This window comes from Mastigoproctus giganteus, chromosome 9 (genome assembly GCF_048544385.1).
Source record: "Mastigoproctus giganteus isolate SK-2022 chromosome 9, ASM4854438v1, whole genome shotgun sequence".
In the NCBI taxonomy this organism is placed as follows: domain Eukaryota; kingdom Metazoa; phylum Arthropoda; class Arachnida; order Uropygi; family Thelyphonidae; genus Mastigoproctus; species Mastigoproctus giganteus.
This window is the reverse complement of record NC_143583.1, coordinates 225,508,014-225,528,138: the sequence shown is the minus strand read 5'-3', so window position 1 is coordinate 225,528,138 and position 20,125 is coordinate 225,508,014. Positions and strand designations below refer to the sequence as shown.

The following is a 20,125-nucleotide window of genomic DNA, read 5'->3' as shown; positions in this document are numbered from 1 at the left end:
AGCTTCCAGGACGGAGGCTGCGCACTATCGTGTCTCAGGTTAAAGACCCCATTGAAAAAGAGAACACTAGTGGGGTCGTATATAGCATTAGATGCCCGGATTGTGGGGAGTGTTATGTAGGGGAAACGAAACGCCGTCTTAAAGATCGTCTGGGGGAACACACTAAGGCAATAAGAAATGCGGAATATGGCAAGTCCGCCGTGGCCGAGCATTTTTGGGAGAAACAACACCAGATCTCTCCAGACGATGCTATCATCACCGATCGGGCGCATAAGTTCTGGGACCGTAAGTGGCTCGAGAGTTTGCGGATTTGTTCTACCATTAACATAAATAGGGATAGAGGTACGCGGATTCATCCCATCTTTGAGACCACTATCCTCAAAAGGGATGAACGATTCCGTGTGGCTTCCACTCGAGCCACTTCCAGTTCCACAACGCGAGAGAACGAAGCACACGAGAATGGAAACACGTGAGGAGTACCGTTAGCCTGCTGATATTTAAAGTTGTACTGCATAGCAAGATTTACCGCTGAAGAAGAAGGCTGAGCCTTTGAAAGCTACGGGTTTTTATCGTTTTAATCTATGTTTTATGCATTTTATTGATTGTAATGTAGCAGATTTTAATAATTTATATGTAGAGTTTATTATAAAGTTAAATTTATTGTAGATGCGGGTATTTTGATTTATTATAAATACAGTTATCAAAAGTTTAGTTTCCCTGGTGTTTTATTTCTACTTCTACGCAAGGTTGGTGCAAAACACTAAAATCACAGTATGGATATACCCAACCTCAGAGGCCTGTTTGAAGAACTTTATTTCCCTTTTTTGTACCAAGTCTAGAAGCTTAAGAGAAGTTTTTGGGATCCCAGATAACACAATATTTCATGAAAAGGCAGATTCATGTAGAGCAGTGGTTCACGAACCCCTGGGGGTTCGCAAAAGTGTTCCAGGGGGTTCGCACTAAAAATTCAGTAATGGCGTCTGCTTAGATTTACGCAGGTATATTATTGTAAACTACAAAATATAACTAATAATACACAATAAAGTGAATTAAAATTAAATAAAAAGTAAAGAAATGCCAAAGAAAGAAACCACACATGCCACAATTCCTTATAATTAGTTTACTATCTTACAGTATATCATGTTAAATAAATATGTTTTCCATACTAAATTTTTTTTTCATTCTCAAGGACCATTGTTATGTATAAGTACTTTTCTTTTTTTTAAGAACATATAGTACTTAGTACCATGCATGGATTGAAAGTTTAAAAGATGAAAGAAGATACTTGTTGACATTAGAATTGAACTTTTGTAGATTGTAATTTTCAGGAAATACGTATGAAGGAAGGTTGTTCTAGAAAACAAAAGTTGAATGAATAAATGAGTAAGAAGAAAAGTTGGTTCTGTGAGTTTGAACTTGGACTGTAAAAGGATGTTGACTGGTTGCAGCACGTGTTCGGACTTCTTTGAAGGAGGGAATTATAGTAGCCAATTCAGAAGAACAGTGCCCATGCAAGTATCTATAGAAAAGGCATGCAGCAGAAACAGAAATTTGTGTCTATGAGACAGAGAGTGGAGAGACTCTGTCACAGATGAGACATCCGGCATCCCCCTCCCCCCATACTTCTCCTTCAACCCATGCACGGTACTAAGTACTATAGGTTTTGATACCTTTCGTGTTTGGGGTTTTTCATAAAAAAAAAAAAAAAATTAACCTAACTGCCCTCTTTTGAATGGAATCTAGAAGCCTGAGAGAGGTTTTGGGGTACCGCCCCAGATGTGGGAACAATATTCAATGGTAGGCTGGATTTGCGATTTCTACAAAGACAACAACTGTTTGGAAGAAAAGTAACACCGAGAACGGAGAAGAAAACCCAGTTTTTTTAGATGCAGAGAATGCAATATTTGTAATGTGCTTTATGCCAAGAAAGATTAGAAGTCAGGGTAATCCCCAAGATCTTGCCTAGAAATCGAAGTGTCATCGGAGATATGCATAGGAGCAGAACAATCCTTTTTGTGAGATATAAGACAGGACTGAGTTTTAGAAGGATAGAAAGTAAATTATCTTTGCCCCACTGGAGATTAGCATTTAAGGATTTGGCAGTGGATACTTGAAAAGTTGAAGCTGTTTCACAGCAGGGCAAGGTTTCTCAAACTGGAAGGTGAAATACAATGTGCTATAGTCGGCAAAACTATGGATAGGATTTCCGGTCAATGGAAGAAAGTCATTAATATATACAAGAGGAAAAGAGTGGAAGAAAGAACTGAACATTAGGGAACACCAGCATTAATGGAGAAGTTAGAAGACAGAGAGCCATCTGCCATCGCCCGCAGTGAGCGGTCAGAGAGAAAACTGGATACCCAATTACAAAGCACAGTGGCAAACCAAAGGATAGAAGCTTATTTAGAAGGCCTTTATGCCAAACACGATCAAAAGCCTTTGAAAAGTCAAGAGCAATGGCTTGAGTTTCACCAAACTTTTCCATTAAATTTGTCCATAGATGGGTAACATACACTGCCCTACCATTAATATATGGACACCAGCCTTTAGACAAAAAAAAAAAAAAAACACATGTTCCTCCTCGGCCTTTAATGCAGCCACCAATTCGGCCTTGTTCTTTGGGCAATCTCGACATGCACATTCCCGACGATCCAATACATCCCAAAGACGCTCAATAGGGTTCAGATCAAGACTCTGAGCTGGCCAATCCAACTTTTCTACACCCATTTCTCAAACCACTCTGTTACAACCCGAGCAGTATGGCATGGCAAGTTGTCTTGCTGATAAAGGTCTGGCCCTTCCCGAAGTATTGCCATAATGTTGGAAGTGCATAATTGTCCACAGCATGGTTTTGTCGGTAAGGACTAATGGACCCAAGCCAAACCATGAAAGGAGCACCATACCATGACACTGCCTCCACTAAACTTCATTGTAGAGAGGATTAAATCAGGAAGGAACTGTTTGTTTGGCATTCGTCACACCCTGATAGCTGTGAACCTCGACTCGGCTGTCTATAGGACTGTTTTCCACTGCTCTACAGTCCAGGATTTGCACTCTTTACACCATGTTAATCGGCATCTAGCCAGCATCATTTGATGAGGTGATCAATTCTGAACTATTGAAGTAATTCTGCTGAACGTGTCATCTTGGATGCCCACTTTTGCAATTGTCTGTTCGAAGCCCAGTATGTACATTTATAGCAGGTTCGGTGACATGTTGCATGCATAGGACCTGTTTCCCCCATCCATGGAGGGGATGTCTGGATATTAATGGTGATGGATTTAATATCCAGATATTAATGGATTTAATATCTGGATATTAAAGGCAGTGTAAGTCAGAATATCACCAGTGGAACGTCACTGACGGCATCTATACTGGCAATTGTTGATCAGATGAAAGATTTCCAGATAGTTTAAGAGTCGGTGGTCAATTGATTTCTCCATTACTGTAGAAAGAGTAGAAGTAATCGCAATGGAACAATAATTGGATGGAAGGGATTTGTCACCCTTTTTAGGAACTGGCTTGATATGAGCAAATTTCCACAAATGAAAAACACCTTTGGAATAAGAAAGTGAAAAAAGACCACACAAAACAGAAGTATGTTCAGAGGCACAGGTTTTGAGAATAAGTGGAGAAACACCATCAGGACCTGGAACTTTCTTATCATCAGATTCATCCAAACTCATTCTGATATCCTTTTGACGGAAGACCACAGGAGGCATTAAATGGAGTGTACTGGGAATGGTTTGAGGTGATTTACCAAGATCATCAATACATGAGTTGGAAGAAAAATACAATGCTAGCAGGTCAGCTTTATTTCTGGCTGATATGGCAACGGTACCATCTCGTTTTGACAGAGATGGGCAAAAATTGCGGCCAATAGGTTCGGCAAGAGACCAGAATTCTTGGCTACCATTTGGACAAAAAGCAAGTTTTCTACTCTTACCCTGTTCGAAATCTAGTTTGGACTGAATAATCAGTGCTTTACAAAGTATAAATAATACTTAATAATAATTTTTATTATTATGCAATGTTGCTTATAAAAAAATAGTACTCAAAATATTTTATAATAAAAATTCAGAAAAATTATACGATTTCAGGGTTAATGTTTCGCATTAAAAATATTATGTTTAAATGGGTTCGCAATAAAAAATATTACGTTGAAAGGGGTTCATGAGTAAAAAAAGGTTGGGAACCACTGATGTAGAGATAACAGCTGTTTAGAAGTAATAATGAGAATAACAAAAAATTGTTTTTTTCCATGTAGAGGGAAATATTGTGATATGCTTATAACAAGAATGGTAATTACTTCTTACCATTCGATAAATTATCTCCAATAAAGATCTTATTAAGAAATATTAATGTTGTTGAAGATAAGCATGGGAACCAAAGACTTTTTTTTTAAAACATGCATTTAGGACCAGATTTTAGAAGATTTGAAGTTAACTAAGTTTTCTTCTCCTCACTACTACAAATTGCATTTAAGGAAGGGCAGGTAGATATTGGCGTTACAGCAGTTTCTACAGAGCAGAGTTTATTGGAATGTAAAGCAGATTGTGCTACGATCAGCAAAACTATGGACAGGATTTCCAGTGAACGGATAGTTATTTCCAGAGTACATATGTATATATAAATTTTTCATGTGCAAGTAATATGAAGTACTACACTACCATCCAAAAAGTATCCAGACATTTGATTTCATAATCCATTGTACCTTCCTGGTAAACAAGTGACTCAGGCTAATATATAAGAAAGGTGAATAAGCTATATAAGTTAGTTATTCTTGTCATGGCATGCAGAGCCAAACTGACCAATTTCAAGGCGGAGGTTACTGTCCATTTGTAATTGCTGACAAAATATACTATCCAAAGACAGTGTAATTTTTTTTAATGGAAGAGAAGTGTGGCAGTGCCACCACTGTTCAGCAATGACAATCCTCTGTCTACAATTTCTGAATTTCTGTCTTGTATCTTTTAGCCAGGCTATGATCCAGTATATGATCTTGATATTAGTAAATTGATATTAGTAATAGCAATTTGGCGCCTCCGTAGCCAGGTGGGCAGGAGCAGTAGTGCATAGCACACGCTTCTTGAGTAGACCAGCGTTCAAAGCCCGTGACCACCAAATATGGAAGATGCGGAAGGTCAGGGAATGACCACGCATATCCCCAGCCCGGATAAAGGGTGAGGGTTGCCATCAGGAAGGGCATCCGGCCGTAAAAATTGAATGCCAAAACAATAAAAATGCTGACCCCATATATAATGGGAAAAAGCGAGGACAAAAAAAAAAAAAAAATACCAATTTCTTTAAGTTTTATATAGTAACTTTCCACAAGGGATGGTATCAAAAGCTTCACTAAAGTCTAGATATATAATGTCAAAATTGCTCTGTGAATGGATGGATTAAAAGCTAAGGGATTAGTAGCTTTGATAAAGAATTCAGTAGACTAATTTTTGCATTTTCTTAATTTCTTTAATGTATTATAAATTTTATTTAGATAAAAGTTATTTTCTGTGATACAAGATAACAGTCAAACGTTTTCAGAATGGGGCAATCATATTAATTTAGACTTATATTAGTTACAGTTGTCACTGTCTCCTTCAAAGCACTCCGTTCATAGTTTATACATCGATCCCAATACTTCTCTCATTGTTTTAAACATCTGTGGAACTCCTGATTCTTGATGATGTCCAACACTTTCTGCAATTCAGCTTGAATCTGTGCAATGTCTTCCAATCTCTGTCTTTTAATTGGATTTTCATTTTGGGGAACAGGAAGAAGTCAGAGGGTGTGGCACCATCACCATTTTGTTCTTGGATTAAAACTGCTGAACCAACAAAGCCATATGGATTGATGCATTGTCATGATGCAGAAGTCAATCATGAGCGTGCCTCTTGACATCCTCCCTCAAAAATGAGGGAGGATGTCAAGTTGGTGGATTTTTACAATAAAAGAACTGCTGCCTTGTTTCTGTCATAGCTATAAACCCAGATTTCATCTCCTGTTATGACTTTGGAAAGGAGCTTCCGTCCTTTCTGGCCTGGGTTTGCAGGTCCCTGCACAGAGAAAACTGATTCTGTTTCTGTTCATCACCCCCCCCCCCCAATAAAACAAGCCCCTCTCAGGAGGCCATACTTTAGAAACTACTGCATTAATAGATTGTCATATTTTAAGGGGAAGGATAAAGACAGCATTACTATTGCTATGGGAACTAATGAGTGATATTAAGCACTTATGGATTGAAGATTTGTTGGATAAATATAGGAACATGCTGGGGAAAAAAGTCATGAGTTAGTTCAGAATGCGTCTACAATACATGTCTACAATTCTGGGGGGAGTATACACTGAAATCTCTCTGTATTAAAGACTTAAAAGACTCTGAAAAGTTTTGTGGGGTGGGGTATTTTTAAATATAAGGAATCTATTTTAGATTCCTTGTATTTTAAAAGTGTGGGCCACGCTGATAAACCCCCACCAAAAGCTTTTCAGAATCCCTCAAGTCTTGGTGAGAAACATATGAACAATATGAATAAAATTATCTGACCTTTGAATAAATTCAAGGAAGAACTTGACAAATTATTGGGGGGGGGGGTAACAAGTGATGCCAGGGTTTTTTTAACACAGTTAATTCTTGTTCACACCAACAATATTTTATTTTACTTATTTTTATTTGGCTCAGTTCAGTTATATTTTTTGAAAGGAGTATTTCATCACTGTTGCTGGATGTAAATTAAATGTGATCTCTGTTTTTGTTTTCCAAAAATTACCAAAAAGACTTGGTCTGTATTTTAAAAAAGAAGATAGTGTAACAATTATATATGTGCACTCAACCAATGAATAATTTTTGGTTCTACAGAAATGTAGAAAAGCATTATATGTCAAAGATTTTATAAGAGAGGGAAAACAAACAAACAAACAAAAAAAACAACACATACTTCTTACTAGGTTTAAGGGATCTGTCAAACTGTGGTACTCTTGTCTTCACAATTTTATTTTCTTCTTCATCTACCATCTGAGAAAGATTTGGAAACGAATGGGACCGAGATAAACTTCTTTTTCCCAATCCTCCTCCTCCTCTACTAAGTGAGTCATCCTTCAAACCTATTACATATTCATCTTGCTGGGTTATAATACCTAAAAGCAGCAACACAAAACTGCATTCAAACATATCCAAGCATTCAAGAAGTAGTTCATTAAAAATACACAATTAAATGCACACCTGAGAAAATCCTTAAAAGTTTTTAAGGATTTTCTCTGAGAAAAACCTTTGCCCCTGCCAGGGGCAAAGGTTGATGACGTTGTAGAGCGAATATCATCTTTTAAGGGCACAAAAGGTGATATAGTTGTAAACATTGGCACTAATGATATTAAGAGTAGGAGACCGGCGGAATTACTTAACAAGTACAGGTCACTGATGAAAAAAAGCCGTGAATTAGGGTTGAATTTGAAAGTGTCTGCAATTCTGCCCAGGCACGATAGGAGGGAGTATATGTTGAGAGCCTTGTAGATCAATTCGGCCCTGAAAAGATTGTTCAAGGCTCAAGGGGTAGAATTTTTTTCAGCCTGGACTGTACTTGTTAACAGGAGAGATTCTCCAGGGATGGGATACACTTAAATAGAAAGGGTGCAAGAATATTTGCTGATGCTATCGAGGCAGTGTTAGGTGGGTTGGAAAACTGCTAGCTTAGGGGGAGACAAAGACCAATAGATTGACAGTAGCCACTGGCAGAGGTGAAAGAGATTCTTGCACTGCTTCTATTAGAATGAGCAGAAGCCCGAAAAACAAGATGCATGATATTTCAGAGACTGCTGGGAGCCATTGCGGTACCGCAATGGCTCCCAGCAGTCTCCGCAATGGCTCCCAGCATTGGGAGATCAAAATTGAGAGAAGGAGTGTGCTATAGGCCTAATGACTCTGATCAGTATAATAATAAACTGTACAGGGAAAGAGTGGGCCAGTAAATCAGAGAGTCTTATAATGGGAGATTTTAATTTCCCAGATATTGACTGGAATTTGGGGGCTGGTCACTCACACACTAGCAGGGCTTTTGTGGATTTATTGGATGATTGTTTTCTACATCAGCATGTTCAGGAGGCAACTAGAGGGAGGAATACTCTTGATTTGATTATCAGCAGTGATTCATCATGCATTAAGAATCTGCAGATAAACGAACCACTAGGTGGCAGTGATCACAGTGTGCTGAAGTGGGATTTACTCAAAGAGGTAACTACCATTAGGGGTAAAAGGAAGGGTTATTGCTTCCGTAAAGGCGACTACGATGGACTGAGACAGTATTTAAATTCTATACAGGGGGACCAACTGATGATGTTACCAACAGCAAATTCAAAATGGGAAGCATTCAAAGAACTTATCTTGGAAGCTACTAGGCTTTACATACCAACTAAGAAATATTGTTCAAGGTTTAGGCCAAAATGGAGGTCAGATGAACTAATGAGGCATATGGCAGAGAAGAAAATGCATGGGATACTTACAAATTAACGCATGACACAGAAGCCTATGATAGATACAAGTTGATATGCAACCAAGTTACAAAGGAGGTTAGGCAGGCGAAGGCAGATTACGAGAAATCCTTGGCAAGGGATGCAAAGAAAAACAGCAAAGAGTTCTTTACTTATGTAAACTCTAGAAGGAAGGGGATGAATCAGATTGGTCCACTTGATATTGATGGGTCAACTGTTGATGATCCTGCTCAGGTAGCTAACAAACTAAATGAATATTTTGCATCGACATTCACACATGAGGAGTTATTCAGCGAGGGGAATGCCAGAGGTGTATTCAACTCTAGCAGTAAGCTACAGAATCTTGAAATAACTGGGAGTAAAGTGGAGGAGAAACTGTTGAAGATAAACACAAGAAAGACACCTGGGGTGGATGGGATCTATCCAGTTATATTAAAGGAGGCAGCAAAGGAAGTAAGCAAACCCTTAGCCATAATTATGAGAGCTTCCTTGGACTCAGGGGAGGTACTCATAGACTGCAAATGTGCAAATGTGACCCCAATTCACAAAGGAGGATCAAAGGCTGACACAAGTAATTATAGACCTGTGAGCTTAACTTCTTTTCCAGGAAAATTAATGGAGGCACTGGTTAAAGAAGCACTGCAGGATCATTTAGACAAGACTTCAGCTATAGCTCAGACACAGCATGGTTTTGTTAAGGGGAAGTTTGCCTGACCAATTTGATTGGATACTATGATGCAGTCACAAAAGAACTGGAAGCAGGGAATAGCTTTGATATTATATACTTGGATCTTAGAAAGGCTTTTGATACTGTTGCACATGGAAGACTGCTACACAAATTGGAGCAGTGTGACATTGGAGGCAAATTGCTGCTATGGATAAAGGGGTGGTTGAGGGGGAGAAGACAGAGAGTGGTAATCAATGGACACTGCTCATCGTGGACTAATGTTATTAGTGGAGTCCCTCAGGGCTCAGTGTTGGGTCCATTATTGTTTTCTGTATTTATAAATGATATTGATGATGGTATATCAAGATAATGTCCAAGTTTGCAGACGATACAAAGGTTGGCAGGGTTGTCAAGGACACTACTGACACTCATCATCATCAGCCATTTTCAATCCACTGCAGGATGAAGGCCTCTCCAGCAACTTTCCAGTTCCTTCTGTTTTGATCACTGGCCATCCATTTACTACCCAAAAACTCATGAATTTCATCTATCCATCTCCGCCTTTGTCTTCCAGGTTTTCTTCTAGCTCCTCTTGGGTACCATTCTGTTATTTTCTTAGTCCATCTGTCATCATGTCTTCGAGCTATGTGTCCTGCCAAGACCATTTTAGTTCTTTAGTTTTGAAAAGAATGTCCTTTACTTGAGTTTGCTGCCTAATCCATGTGTTTCTCTTCTTATCTAACAGTCTGATTCCCAATATAATTCGTTCCATTCTTCGCTGTGTAGTTCTTAGCTTCTCTTCCATTCTTTTGGTGAGTGCCCAAGTTTCACTTCCCTAAGTCATGGTGGGGAGTATACATTGATTCATTATTTTACGTTTCAGACAAACTGGGATATTGCTCTTCAGTATGTGGCTATATTTCCTGAATGCTATCCATCCAAAATTTATTCTTCTCTTGACTTCCAGCCATTTATCATTATTACAGCTAATAACTTGTCCCAGATAAGTATATGACTCCACCTTTTCAATTACTGCTTCTTCAATCATTATTTCCCTTCCCTACTGACACTATGCTGCTGCAACAGGATCTGGAACTTTGAGCAGATGGGCTGAGAGGTGGCAAATGAAGTTTAACATTGAAAAATGTAAAGTACTACACATGGGAAACAGCAACCCCAGAGCAACGTATCAACTCTGTGGTACTACACTGACAGTGGTAGAGAATGAAAGGGACTTGGGGGTGGTTGTGCAGGCAGATATGAAGTTCTCTGAGCAGTGCAGACGGGCTGCAAGAGTAGCTCATGGAGTATTGTCAATGATATACAGGAATTTTTCCAGCAGGGATAAAGAGGTGATTATTCCCTTGTATAAGGAAATGGTCAGGCCACACCTAGAGTACTGTATACAGGTCTGGAGGCCTCATTTCAAGAAGGATGTAGAGCTGCTGGAACGAGTACAGAGAAGGGCAACAAGATTAGTGAATGGAACAAAGGGGTGCTCTTACGAAGAAAGGCTTAAGTTTTGCAAATTACAGTGTCTGGAGACTAGGCACCAGCGAGGTGATCTGATAGAGGTGTATAAAGCCTTGAATGGTTTGAGCATGCTCAATGCTGATGAGATTCTTCCTCTAGCTCAGAATAATCACCTGAGAGGGCATAAATTCAAATTTAGGAAAGACAGATGTAGGATAGACGTGCGGAAATTTGCCTTTAGCCAGCGGGTGGTCGGTTGGTGGAACAGACTTCCATCCCTTGTAGTGGAGGTTGATAGCCTAAATAAGTTTAAGGCTCAGCTGGACAGGTATTATGAACGAACAGAGGGGTGAAGTGGAAGTGGGTTTTTTTTTTTTTTTTTGGCTGATGCTGCATAAGCTTGCTTTCTTGCATCAAATGCCTCTATTAATGCTAATGCTAATTACTGAGAATGTATAACTTGAAAAAATAATATTTGCAACTACATGACTGAAAATGATTAGTTACCAGCCTGTCTTTATCATATATAAAGAACTGGAACTAACATAAATCAAACAGTAAACACAGAGATAAAACAAACAGCAATGAAAGCATCTGTTTTTGTTTGCACACAGCAGAGTAAATTGAGTGGGATAAATGCACTTAACCTGTTGGTGGATAATCATTTAATAATAATATATAATCAATTTAATAATATATATATATGAACACACACATATGAGGAGAGGTTGAGTCAATGCCTCCCTCCTGAAGTCAACACACTTTCTGGAATGATCCAGTAGCTTTTGTAATCTGCTCAAATAAAATTCAGAAGATTTTGACTCAAACCAGTTGTTCATTGCATCCATCACAGCATTATCACTGTCGAATTTCTGTCCTTTTGAAGACTTGGAAAATAGTCCTGTGGAGCGAAATCCAGTGAGCAGGGTGGATGCTGTAATTGCCCAACCCCACAGTCATGCCTGTGTCACAGCAAACGCTATATGTTGGTCACTCCTTTGGCCAATTTCCCATATCTGTTGAGCTTCAGTTCCTAATGAAAATGTCTCAGTAAGTTAGAATAATACTTGGCATTGATAGTGGCACTTCATTCCAAGAAATCAACCACAATCACTACTCTGGCATCCCAGAAGATGGATACCACGACTTCTGCACTCAAAACTTTTTAGGAGGGGGAGAAGAGTGATGCTTCCACTATTTTGAATGTTCTTTTGTTTATAATCAAAGTGAAGCACCCATGTTTCATCCACAGTCTCATACTGCCTACAAAACAGCTTCATTTGCTTCAAAATGCTGCAATATCTCATGACAATACCTCGCTTGTTCCTGCTTCTGATCTGTATTCAGTGCTTTAGGACACCCACCTTAAAGAAACCTTCTTCAAGGTGGTCAAATTATAAAACACTCACCACAATATTGTGAGTTTGCTCATGGGAGATGTTGAACATTGTTTCAATGTGCTTCAATGTTATTCTGCAGTCCTGCATGATCAAGTCTGAATGGTATCAACATTTGCAGGTGTCGAAACAAGTAACAGGCCTCCCACTACAGGGACGTGGAGATGGGAGAAATCCCAGGTGCCATCTGACACAAATATACCTTATACAGGGTGCATCTTTAACACTGGCTCATCCATGCTTAAATTCTGCAACCCAATTTTTAACCATGGCATATGAAGGAAAAGATTCCCCTAATGTTTGTTGCATGTCTTCATGAATTTCTTTCAGCAATATTCCCTTTAAATTAAGGTACTCAATGACGGCATGGAACTTGATTCTCTCAACTGTCACCATCTTCATTCACTTTCAACACTTCAATACCCTCTATAAAGGAGAGGAAAGAATATATAGTTACAAATCTGAAATTTTCTGTGAACACACAAGAAGAGTCCAAACAGAAATTGGCAATATTGTCTTTCATGAAAACCTTTGAAATCTATATTGGGCTAAACAGGCAATGGTCAGACCACACCTTGAGTACTGTATATACACACAGTACTCAGGTCTGGAGGCCTCATTTCAAGAAGGATGTAGATTTACTTGAGGACACTGCTCAACGTGGACTAATGTTATTAGTGGAGTTCCTCAGGGTTCAGTGTTGGGTCCGTTGTTGTTTTCGGTGTTTATGAATGATATTGATGATGGGATATCAAGTTTAATGTCCAAGTTTGCAGATGATACAAAGGTTGGCAGGGTTGTTAAGGACACTACTGATCCTATGCTGCTGCAACAGGATCTGGAAAGGTTGAACAGATGGGCTGAGAGGTGGCAAATGAAGTTTAACATTGACAAATGTAAAGTACTACATATGGGAAACAGTAACCCCAGAGCAACATATCAACTCTGCGGTACTACACTGACAGTGGTGGAGAATGAAAAGGACCTGGGGGTAATTGTGCAGGCAGATATGAAGTTCTCTGAGCAGTGCAGACGAGCTGCAAGAGTAGCTCATGGTGTCTTGTCAATGATATACAGGAATTTTTCTAGCAGGGATAAGGAGGTGATTATTCCCTTGTATAAGGCAATGGTTAGGCCACATCTTGAGTACTGTATACAGGTCTGGAGGCCTCATTTCAAGAAGGATGTAGAGCTGCTGGAACGGGTACAGAGAAGGGCAACAAGATTAGTGAATGGAACAAAGGGTTGCTCTTACGAAGAAAGGCTTAAGTTTTGCAAATTACAGAGTCTGGAGACTAGGCACCGGCGAGGTGATCTGATAGAGGTGTATAAGGCTTTGAATGGTTTGAGCATGCTCAATGCCAATGGGATTCTTCATCTTGCTCAGAATAATCACCTCAGAGGGCATAAATTCAAATTGAGGAAGGACGGATGTTGGATAGATGTGCGGAAATTTGCCTTTGGCCAGCGGGTGGTTGGTTGGTGGAACCGACTTCCATCACTTGTTGTTGAAGTTGATAGCCTAAACAAATTTAAAGCTCAACTGGACAGGTATTTCGAACGAACAGAGGGGTGAAATGGTAGTGGTGTGTGTGTGTGTTTTTTTTTTTTTTTTTTTGGCTGATGCTGCATAAGCTTGCTTTCTTGCATCATATGCCTCTACTAATGCTAATATACTTGTACATAGTAAAAAATGAATGAAGGAACTGAAAAATGAGAAAATTACTTTATTAGACATTTTTTATTATAATATGTTACACAATGGATTAAGTAAAGTTTATTGAAGTTATTTTTCAGCTGTATGAATAAAGAATGAATCCAGAGTTGTTCGTGTTTTTTTTTTTTTTTTTTTTGAGGTCATAATGATGATTCCCATAGTCCATTGGATTGAATAGTATTGGCAGGTAAAGCAGTGTACTCCCAGCATTACTTGATTTATGCACAGATAAAGAAGTTTCCCATCTCTACTGCACATCTCCAATTTATATTAGGACGAGCATTGTTGAGCTGTGGGGGGGGGAGAATTTTAAGATTTGTCTATTATTTTCTCACTTCTTGACCAAAATAGTAATGAAACCACCAAGTGGTGATGGCCTGCATGAATCAAGCAAGATCTCTAAGTGCTGTCTTCTTTTCATTAAGCATTTTCTGTAATGCAGAAGGAGCTTGGATTTTTACGTTTCTTGATTTCTTTCACAGTTTCTACCAACAGAATCAGTAATCTAAATGTAATTGGAATACCATTTACAATTTATAAATTTGCCTAATTACCTGCTTTTTTCTCAATGGGAAAATTGTTCCTCATCTACAGTTTAGTCTAAAAACTTCAGTGCTGTACTTCTGAAAGGAATGTAAACCAGCTTTATTTGAAGAAAAATCAAACATGAGAGTTGTATATGACATTTGGTGAGTTTGGGCTTGGCAAACCCAGGGTCCTGAGCTGGATATCATCATTCTTCTCTTTCTTGGTGATGCCTTTCTACTTCTCTCTCTCTTTTCTCTCACACATGGGGTAACTAGGGGTTTTTTTTTTTTTTTTGGCTGGTGCAGCATAAGCCTCAGGCTTCCTTGTACCATATGGCTAATAATAATAATAATACACGAGTTTAACAGTTTGTGTTGCATTTATGAATGCTAACCATTGTGCTATTATTATTATTAATTTTTTTTCTCTGGCAAATAAAGAGGAAACAATTTTCCCTAAGAGGCAAAAAAAGTAGTTAATTGGGCAAAATTTTAATTTAGAAATCACAAAATCTAAATGGTAATACTTAGTACAAGTTTAACATTGGATTCAAAAATTTCAATCCAGATATGAAAAAAAAAAAAAAAGGTCCGTGTAACAAATTGCCTAAACCTAAAAATAAGCGAGAGACACCCTGCTCCATTTTAATTGAAACATATGTAGGTATCTATGAGTATAAGGGTTATTCAAATGATCCAAGGCTTTTGGAATAATTAGATCAGAGAACCTGGTTAAAAGTAAGAACTTATTGTACTGTGACACCAGTCTCATTATATTATCAGGCAGATCATCACAATGGTACCTTAATATTCCACTGACTGTAAATAAAAGAGAGGTGTCAGTCTTCTTCACCTCACTTTCCTACTTAAAGTTACAGCTTAGAGAGTCTTCTTCAGAGGAACAAAGGTGTAGTAGTCACAGGGCAACAAATCAGGATTGTAGGTTGGGTGTTACAGAATTTTCTCCTATACTTCTGCAGATAAGTCGTCTGGATGTCAAAGGTATGACGTTTCATGAGGGGATGTATTTAGAAATTTGCACAGCTTCCAACTCTCCAGATTTAAAACTGAAAATCCATCTTTGTTACTCAATTTGGCCCTTCTCCACTTCACTGTAGTTGAAATGTGTAGCTGGCAAGTACAGAGCAAGGCAACAAGATTTGCGAATGGAACAAAGGGTTGCTCTTACAAAGAAAAGGCTTAAGTTTTGCAAATTACAGTGTCTGGCGACTAGGCACATGCAAGGTGATCTGATTGAGGTGTATAACGCCTTGAATGGTTAGAGCATGCTCAACGCTGATGGGATTCTTCCTGTTGCTCAGAATAATCGCCTGAGAGGGCATAAATTTAAATTGAGGAAAGACAGTTGTAGGATAGATATGCAGAAGTTTGCCTTTAGCCAGCGGATGGTTGCTGGAACAAACTTCCATCTGTCGTAGAAGTTGATAGCTTAAATAAATTCAAGGCAGAACTAGACAAACATTTGGAGTGAGTGGATGGGTGAAATTAGAAGATTTGCGGGTTTTTTTGGCTGATGCTATATAAGATTGTTTTCTTGCATCATGTGCCTTTACTAATGCTAAACTCTTTTCAATCCCCTTCATATATATTATATATATAAATATATAAAATTAATAACAATATTCCAATATTTCATATATTGACTATTCTTTTTTTTACCATATAATACTAAATTTCTTAACCTTTTATATCTTTATATATCTGCTACAGTATATTTATTATGCCTTAGGTTTTTTTTTTTTTTGCCTTGTTTTAGCTTTTAAACTCTTTCCTATCTTATTTATCTTTAAGCCTATCCATCTTTCCTATCTTTAAGCCTATGATAGATATAACCTGGTCTGCAACCAAGTTACAAAGGAAATTAGGCAGGTGAAGGAAGATTATGAGAAATCTTTGGCAAAGGATGAAAAGAAAAACAGCAAAGAGTTCTTTACTTATGTAAACCTCTAGAAGGAAGGGTATGAATCAGATTGGTCCACATGTTGATGTGGATCATCAACTGTTGATCCTGCTCATGTAGCTAACAAACTAAATGAATATTTTGCATCGACATTCACACATGAGGCGTTATTCAGCGAGGGGAATGCCAGAGGTGTATTCAACTCTGGCAGTAAGATAGATAATCTTGTAATAACTGAGAGTAAAGTGGAGAAGAAATTGTTAAAGATAAACACAAGATAGGCACCTGGGGTGGATAGAATCTATCCAGTTATATTAGAATAGGCGGCAAAGGAAGTAAGCAAACCCTTAGCCATAATTATTGAGGGCTTCCTTGGACTCAGAGAAGGTACCCATAGACTGGAGATGTGCAAATGTGATCCCAATTCACAAAGGAGGATCAAAGGGTGACACAGGTAATTACAGACCTGTTAGTTTAAATTCTGTTCCAGGGAAATTAATGGAGGCACTGGTTAAAGAAGCATTGCAAGATTATCTAGACAAGACTTCAGTTATAGCTAGGACACAGCATGGGTTTGTTAAGGGGAAGTCTTGTCTGACAAATTTGATTGGATACTATGATGTAGTCACAAAGGAACTGGATGCAAAGAATAACTTTGATATCAAATATTTGGATTTGAGAAAAGCCTTTGATATTGTTGCACATGGAAGACTGCTGCACAAATTGGAGCAGTATGACATTAGAGGCAAATTGCTGCTATGGATAAAGGGATGGTTGAGTGGGAGAAGACAGAGAGTGGTAATGAATGGACACTGCTCTTCGTGGACTGATGTTATTAGTGGAGTCTATTGTTGTTTTCTGTATTTATAAATGATATTGATGATGGTGCATCAGGCTTAATGTCCAAGTTTGCAGACGATACGAAGGTTGGCAGGGTTGTTAATGTCACTAATGACAGTACACTGCTGCAACAGGATCTAGGAAAGTTGAGCAGATGGGCTGAGAGGTGGAAAATGAAGTTTAACATTGACAAATGCAAAGTACTACATATGGGAAGCAGTAATCCTAGAGTAACATATCAACTCTGTGGTACCACACTGACAGTGGTAGAGAATGAAAAGGACCTGGGGGGTAATTGTCCAGGCAAATATGAAGTTTTCTGAGCAGTGCAGATGGTCTGCAAGAGTAGCTCATGGTGTCTTGTCAATGATATACAGAAAATTTTCTAGCAGAGATAAGGAGGTGATTATCCCCTTGTATAAGGCAATGGTCAAACCACACCTTGAGTACTGTATACAGATCTGGAGGCCTCATTTTAATAAGTCCTTGAGGTTGTCACAGACATTCTCTCAGATATGCCAGACAGGCTGTTCTTGCTAACTGGGAGTCTAAAACGCTGATGGAACTGATATTCGGGTGACACTCAAGTCAAAGTGGACCCAATTTCGGCGAAGTCTGGACGGTCTATGACAGCCAAATCCTCTGCTTGCACCTTCACGATGGTGGGACTGTTAGTAATCCTGGGTATAACCTTCATGCACAAGTACATGGTGGGTGACCACTCAGGTGTGAACCAACGTAAGCAGGGGTCGAGGTGTGGCGCCCACATCACATGGAGGAACGCCGCCCCTCTATGTTACCAGGCAGTACCAGGTAGTAGATGACTCTCATCAACCGGTGAAATACCACCACTTTGCTTATTGGAGGCTTGAAGTGGTGGAACCCATGTTTAGCCTCTAAAGCTAAGTTCCGGCCAACCCTTCCCTATCTCTTCCATCATGCAGGATGATTGATGATTTTTGAGGTTATGATGAATGTCGTGGCGAGATCCAATATTCCTTACATTTCAAGGGTACAGCTCTAAAACGGTGTTCGCAGGCCGGCCGCTAGTGAGTACACTGGACTGAACCTATTGGTAACTCTCTAGGAAGCTTCAGGATCAGCTAGTGTATAATCTTGATGCCTGTACTCTGCCAGATAGTGACTGGAGGGAGTCCGAGTCGTGTGTATGCGGGGAGCATTGTCGAGGCCACGTTATGTCAAGGATCTGTGTATATTCTTACCACATATACGCCATATCCAAAAATTTCATTACTTCATACAGCATGTCCCACCCACGTTTTCTTACTATTGAATACACCATGAATTGTCAAAATAATAGAGCAAGCTTATCTGCGAAAAGATCTAAACCCCCCAAGCACTTCCTAATTCATTTCACAAATATACGTGGTCTCAATTCTAATCTCAACGATGTCCATTTCCACTTGCAGTCTTCCAAACCCCATGTACTTTTTCTGACTGAATCTCAGTTATCAGTTGATTCAAGTACTGCTCATCTCAGATGTCCAAATTATTTGCTGTATGATTCCTTTCGCCTCAAAGGTGGTACTTGTGCATATGTCCATTCTGATATTCCCTGTCAGAGACTTGGCAATTTGGAATCTCCTCTCTTTGATCTTCTCTGGCTTAAAATCTCTCTACCTCATTGTGTAAAATTCATCTGTTGTCTCTACCGTTCTCCCAACTACACTAATCACTTGGAGCTCTTTGACTTCCTCTCTTTGCAACTTGACTTTCTCCAGTCCAACTTTCCTAACAGTGAGGTAATTTTCCTTGGTGATTTTAACGTTCACAACTCCAGCTGGCTTCCATTTTCTAGTCACACCGACCCAGCAGGTCGAGATGCTGAGGCTTTTGCAATTACTAATGACCTAGCACAGATTGTTCATTTACCTACAAGAATACCGGAGGACAATCCTAATCATACAGCCAATACGCTTGATCTTTTTCTCACAAACAACCCTTCTAAGTACAAGGTTGAAGTGAGAGGTCCTTTAGGCACTTCAGATCACAACTTGGTGATTGTCTCTTCTCCAATGGAACCTTTATCTCATGGCTATTCCCAACCTCGTATTGTTTGGCATTACAAGAATGCAAAATGGGATGACCTGCGTGACTTCTTTTCTTCTTTTCCTTGGTCTGATTATTGTTTCAAAACTTCTGATGTCAATGTTTGCTCAGATCGTGTCAGTGAAATTATTCTTGCAGGAATGGAATCCTTTATCCCACACTCCACTTTAAAATCTCGTCCTTTATCTAAACCTTGGTTTTCCAATAAATGTGCTAAGGCTGTCCAAGAGAAGAACGTTGCATATCGTAATTGGCTTGTTTCTAATTCTTCAGTTTCATTTTCTGCCTACACCAAAGCTCGCAACAATTGTAAAGCAGTTATTAATCAGTCCAAACTAGAGTTTGAACAGGCTAAGAGTAGAAAACTTGCTTCTTGCCCTAACGGTAGCCGAGCATTCTGGTCTCTTGCCAAAGCTATTGGCCGCAACTTTTGCCCATCTCTGCTCCCACCTCTGTCCAAACCAGATGGTTCTGTTGTCACTTCAGCCAAGGATAAAGCTGACCTGCTAGCATCCCATTTTTCTTCGAGCTCATGTATTAATGATCTTGGTAAAACACCTCCCACCATTCCTAACACGCTCCATTCAATGCCTCCCGTGGTCTTCCGTCAAAAGGATATCAGAAGGATTTTGATGGATCTTGATGCTAAGAAAGCTCCAGGTCCTGATGGTATTTCTCCACTTGTTCTCAAAACCTGTGCTCCTGAACTTACTCCTATTCTTTGCTGCCTTTTTTCACTTTCTTATTCCAAAGGTGTTTTTCCTTCTGCTTGGAAATTTGCTCATATCCAGCCAGTTCCTAAAAAGGGTGACAAATCCCTCCCATCCAATTATCGTCCCATTGCAATTACTTCTACTCTTTCTAAAGTAATGGAGAAATCAATTAACCGCAAACTCTTAAACTACCTAGAAACCTTCCGTCTGATCAACGATCGCCAGTATGGATTCCGTCAGTGTCGATCCACTGGAGATATTCTGGCTTATGTTACCCATTTATAGACTAATTCAATGGAAAGGTTCGGTGAAACACAAG

At 39.2% G+C, this 20,125-nt stretch overlaps 1 protein-coding gene across 1 annotated transcript in view; it reads right to left on the bottom strand.

Annotated features, from left to right (window-relative positions):
- The window catches only part of LOC150081141 (ubiquitin carboxyl-terminal hydrolase 8-like), a 581,739-nt gene that overhangs the window by 261,781 nt on the left and 299,833 nt on the right, over positions 1 to 20,125 (bottom strand). The window contains exon 12 of the mRNA XM_090381373.1: positions 6,936 to 7,134. Within this exon, the coding sequence (XP_090237499.1) occupies positions 6,936 to 7,134 (199 nt within the window). The remainder of the gene's footprint in view (positions 1 to 6,935; positions 7,135 to 20,125) is intronic.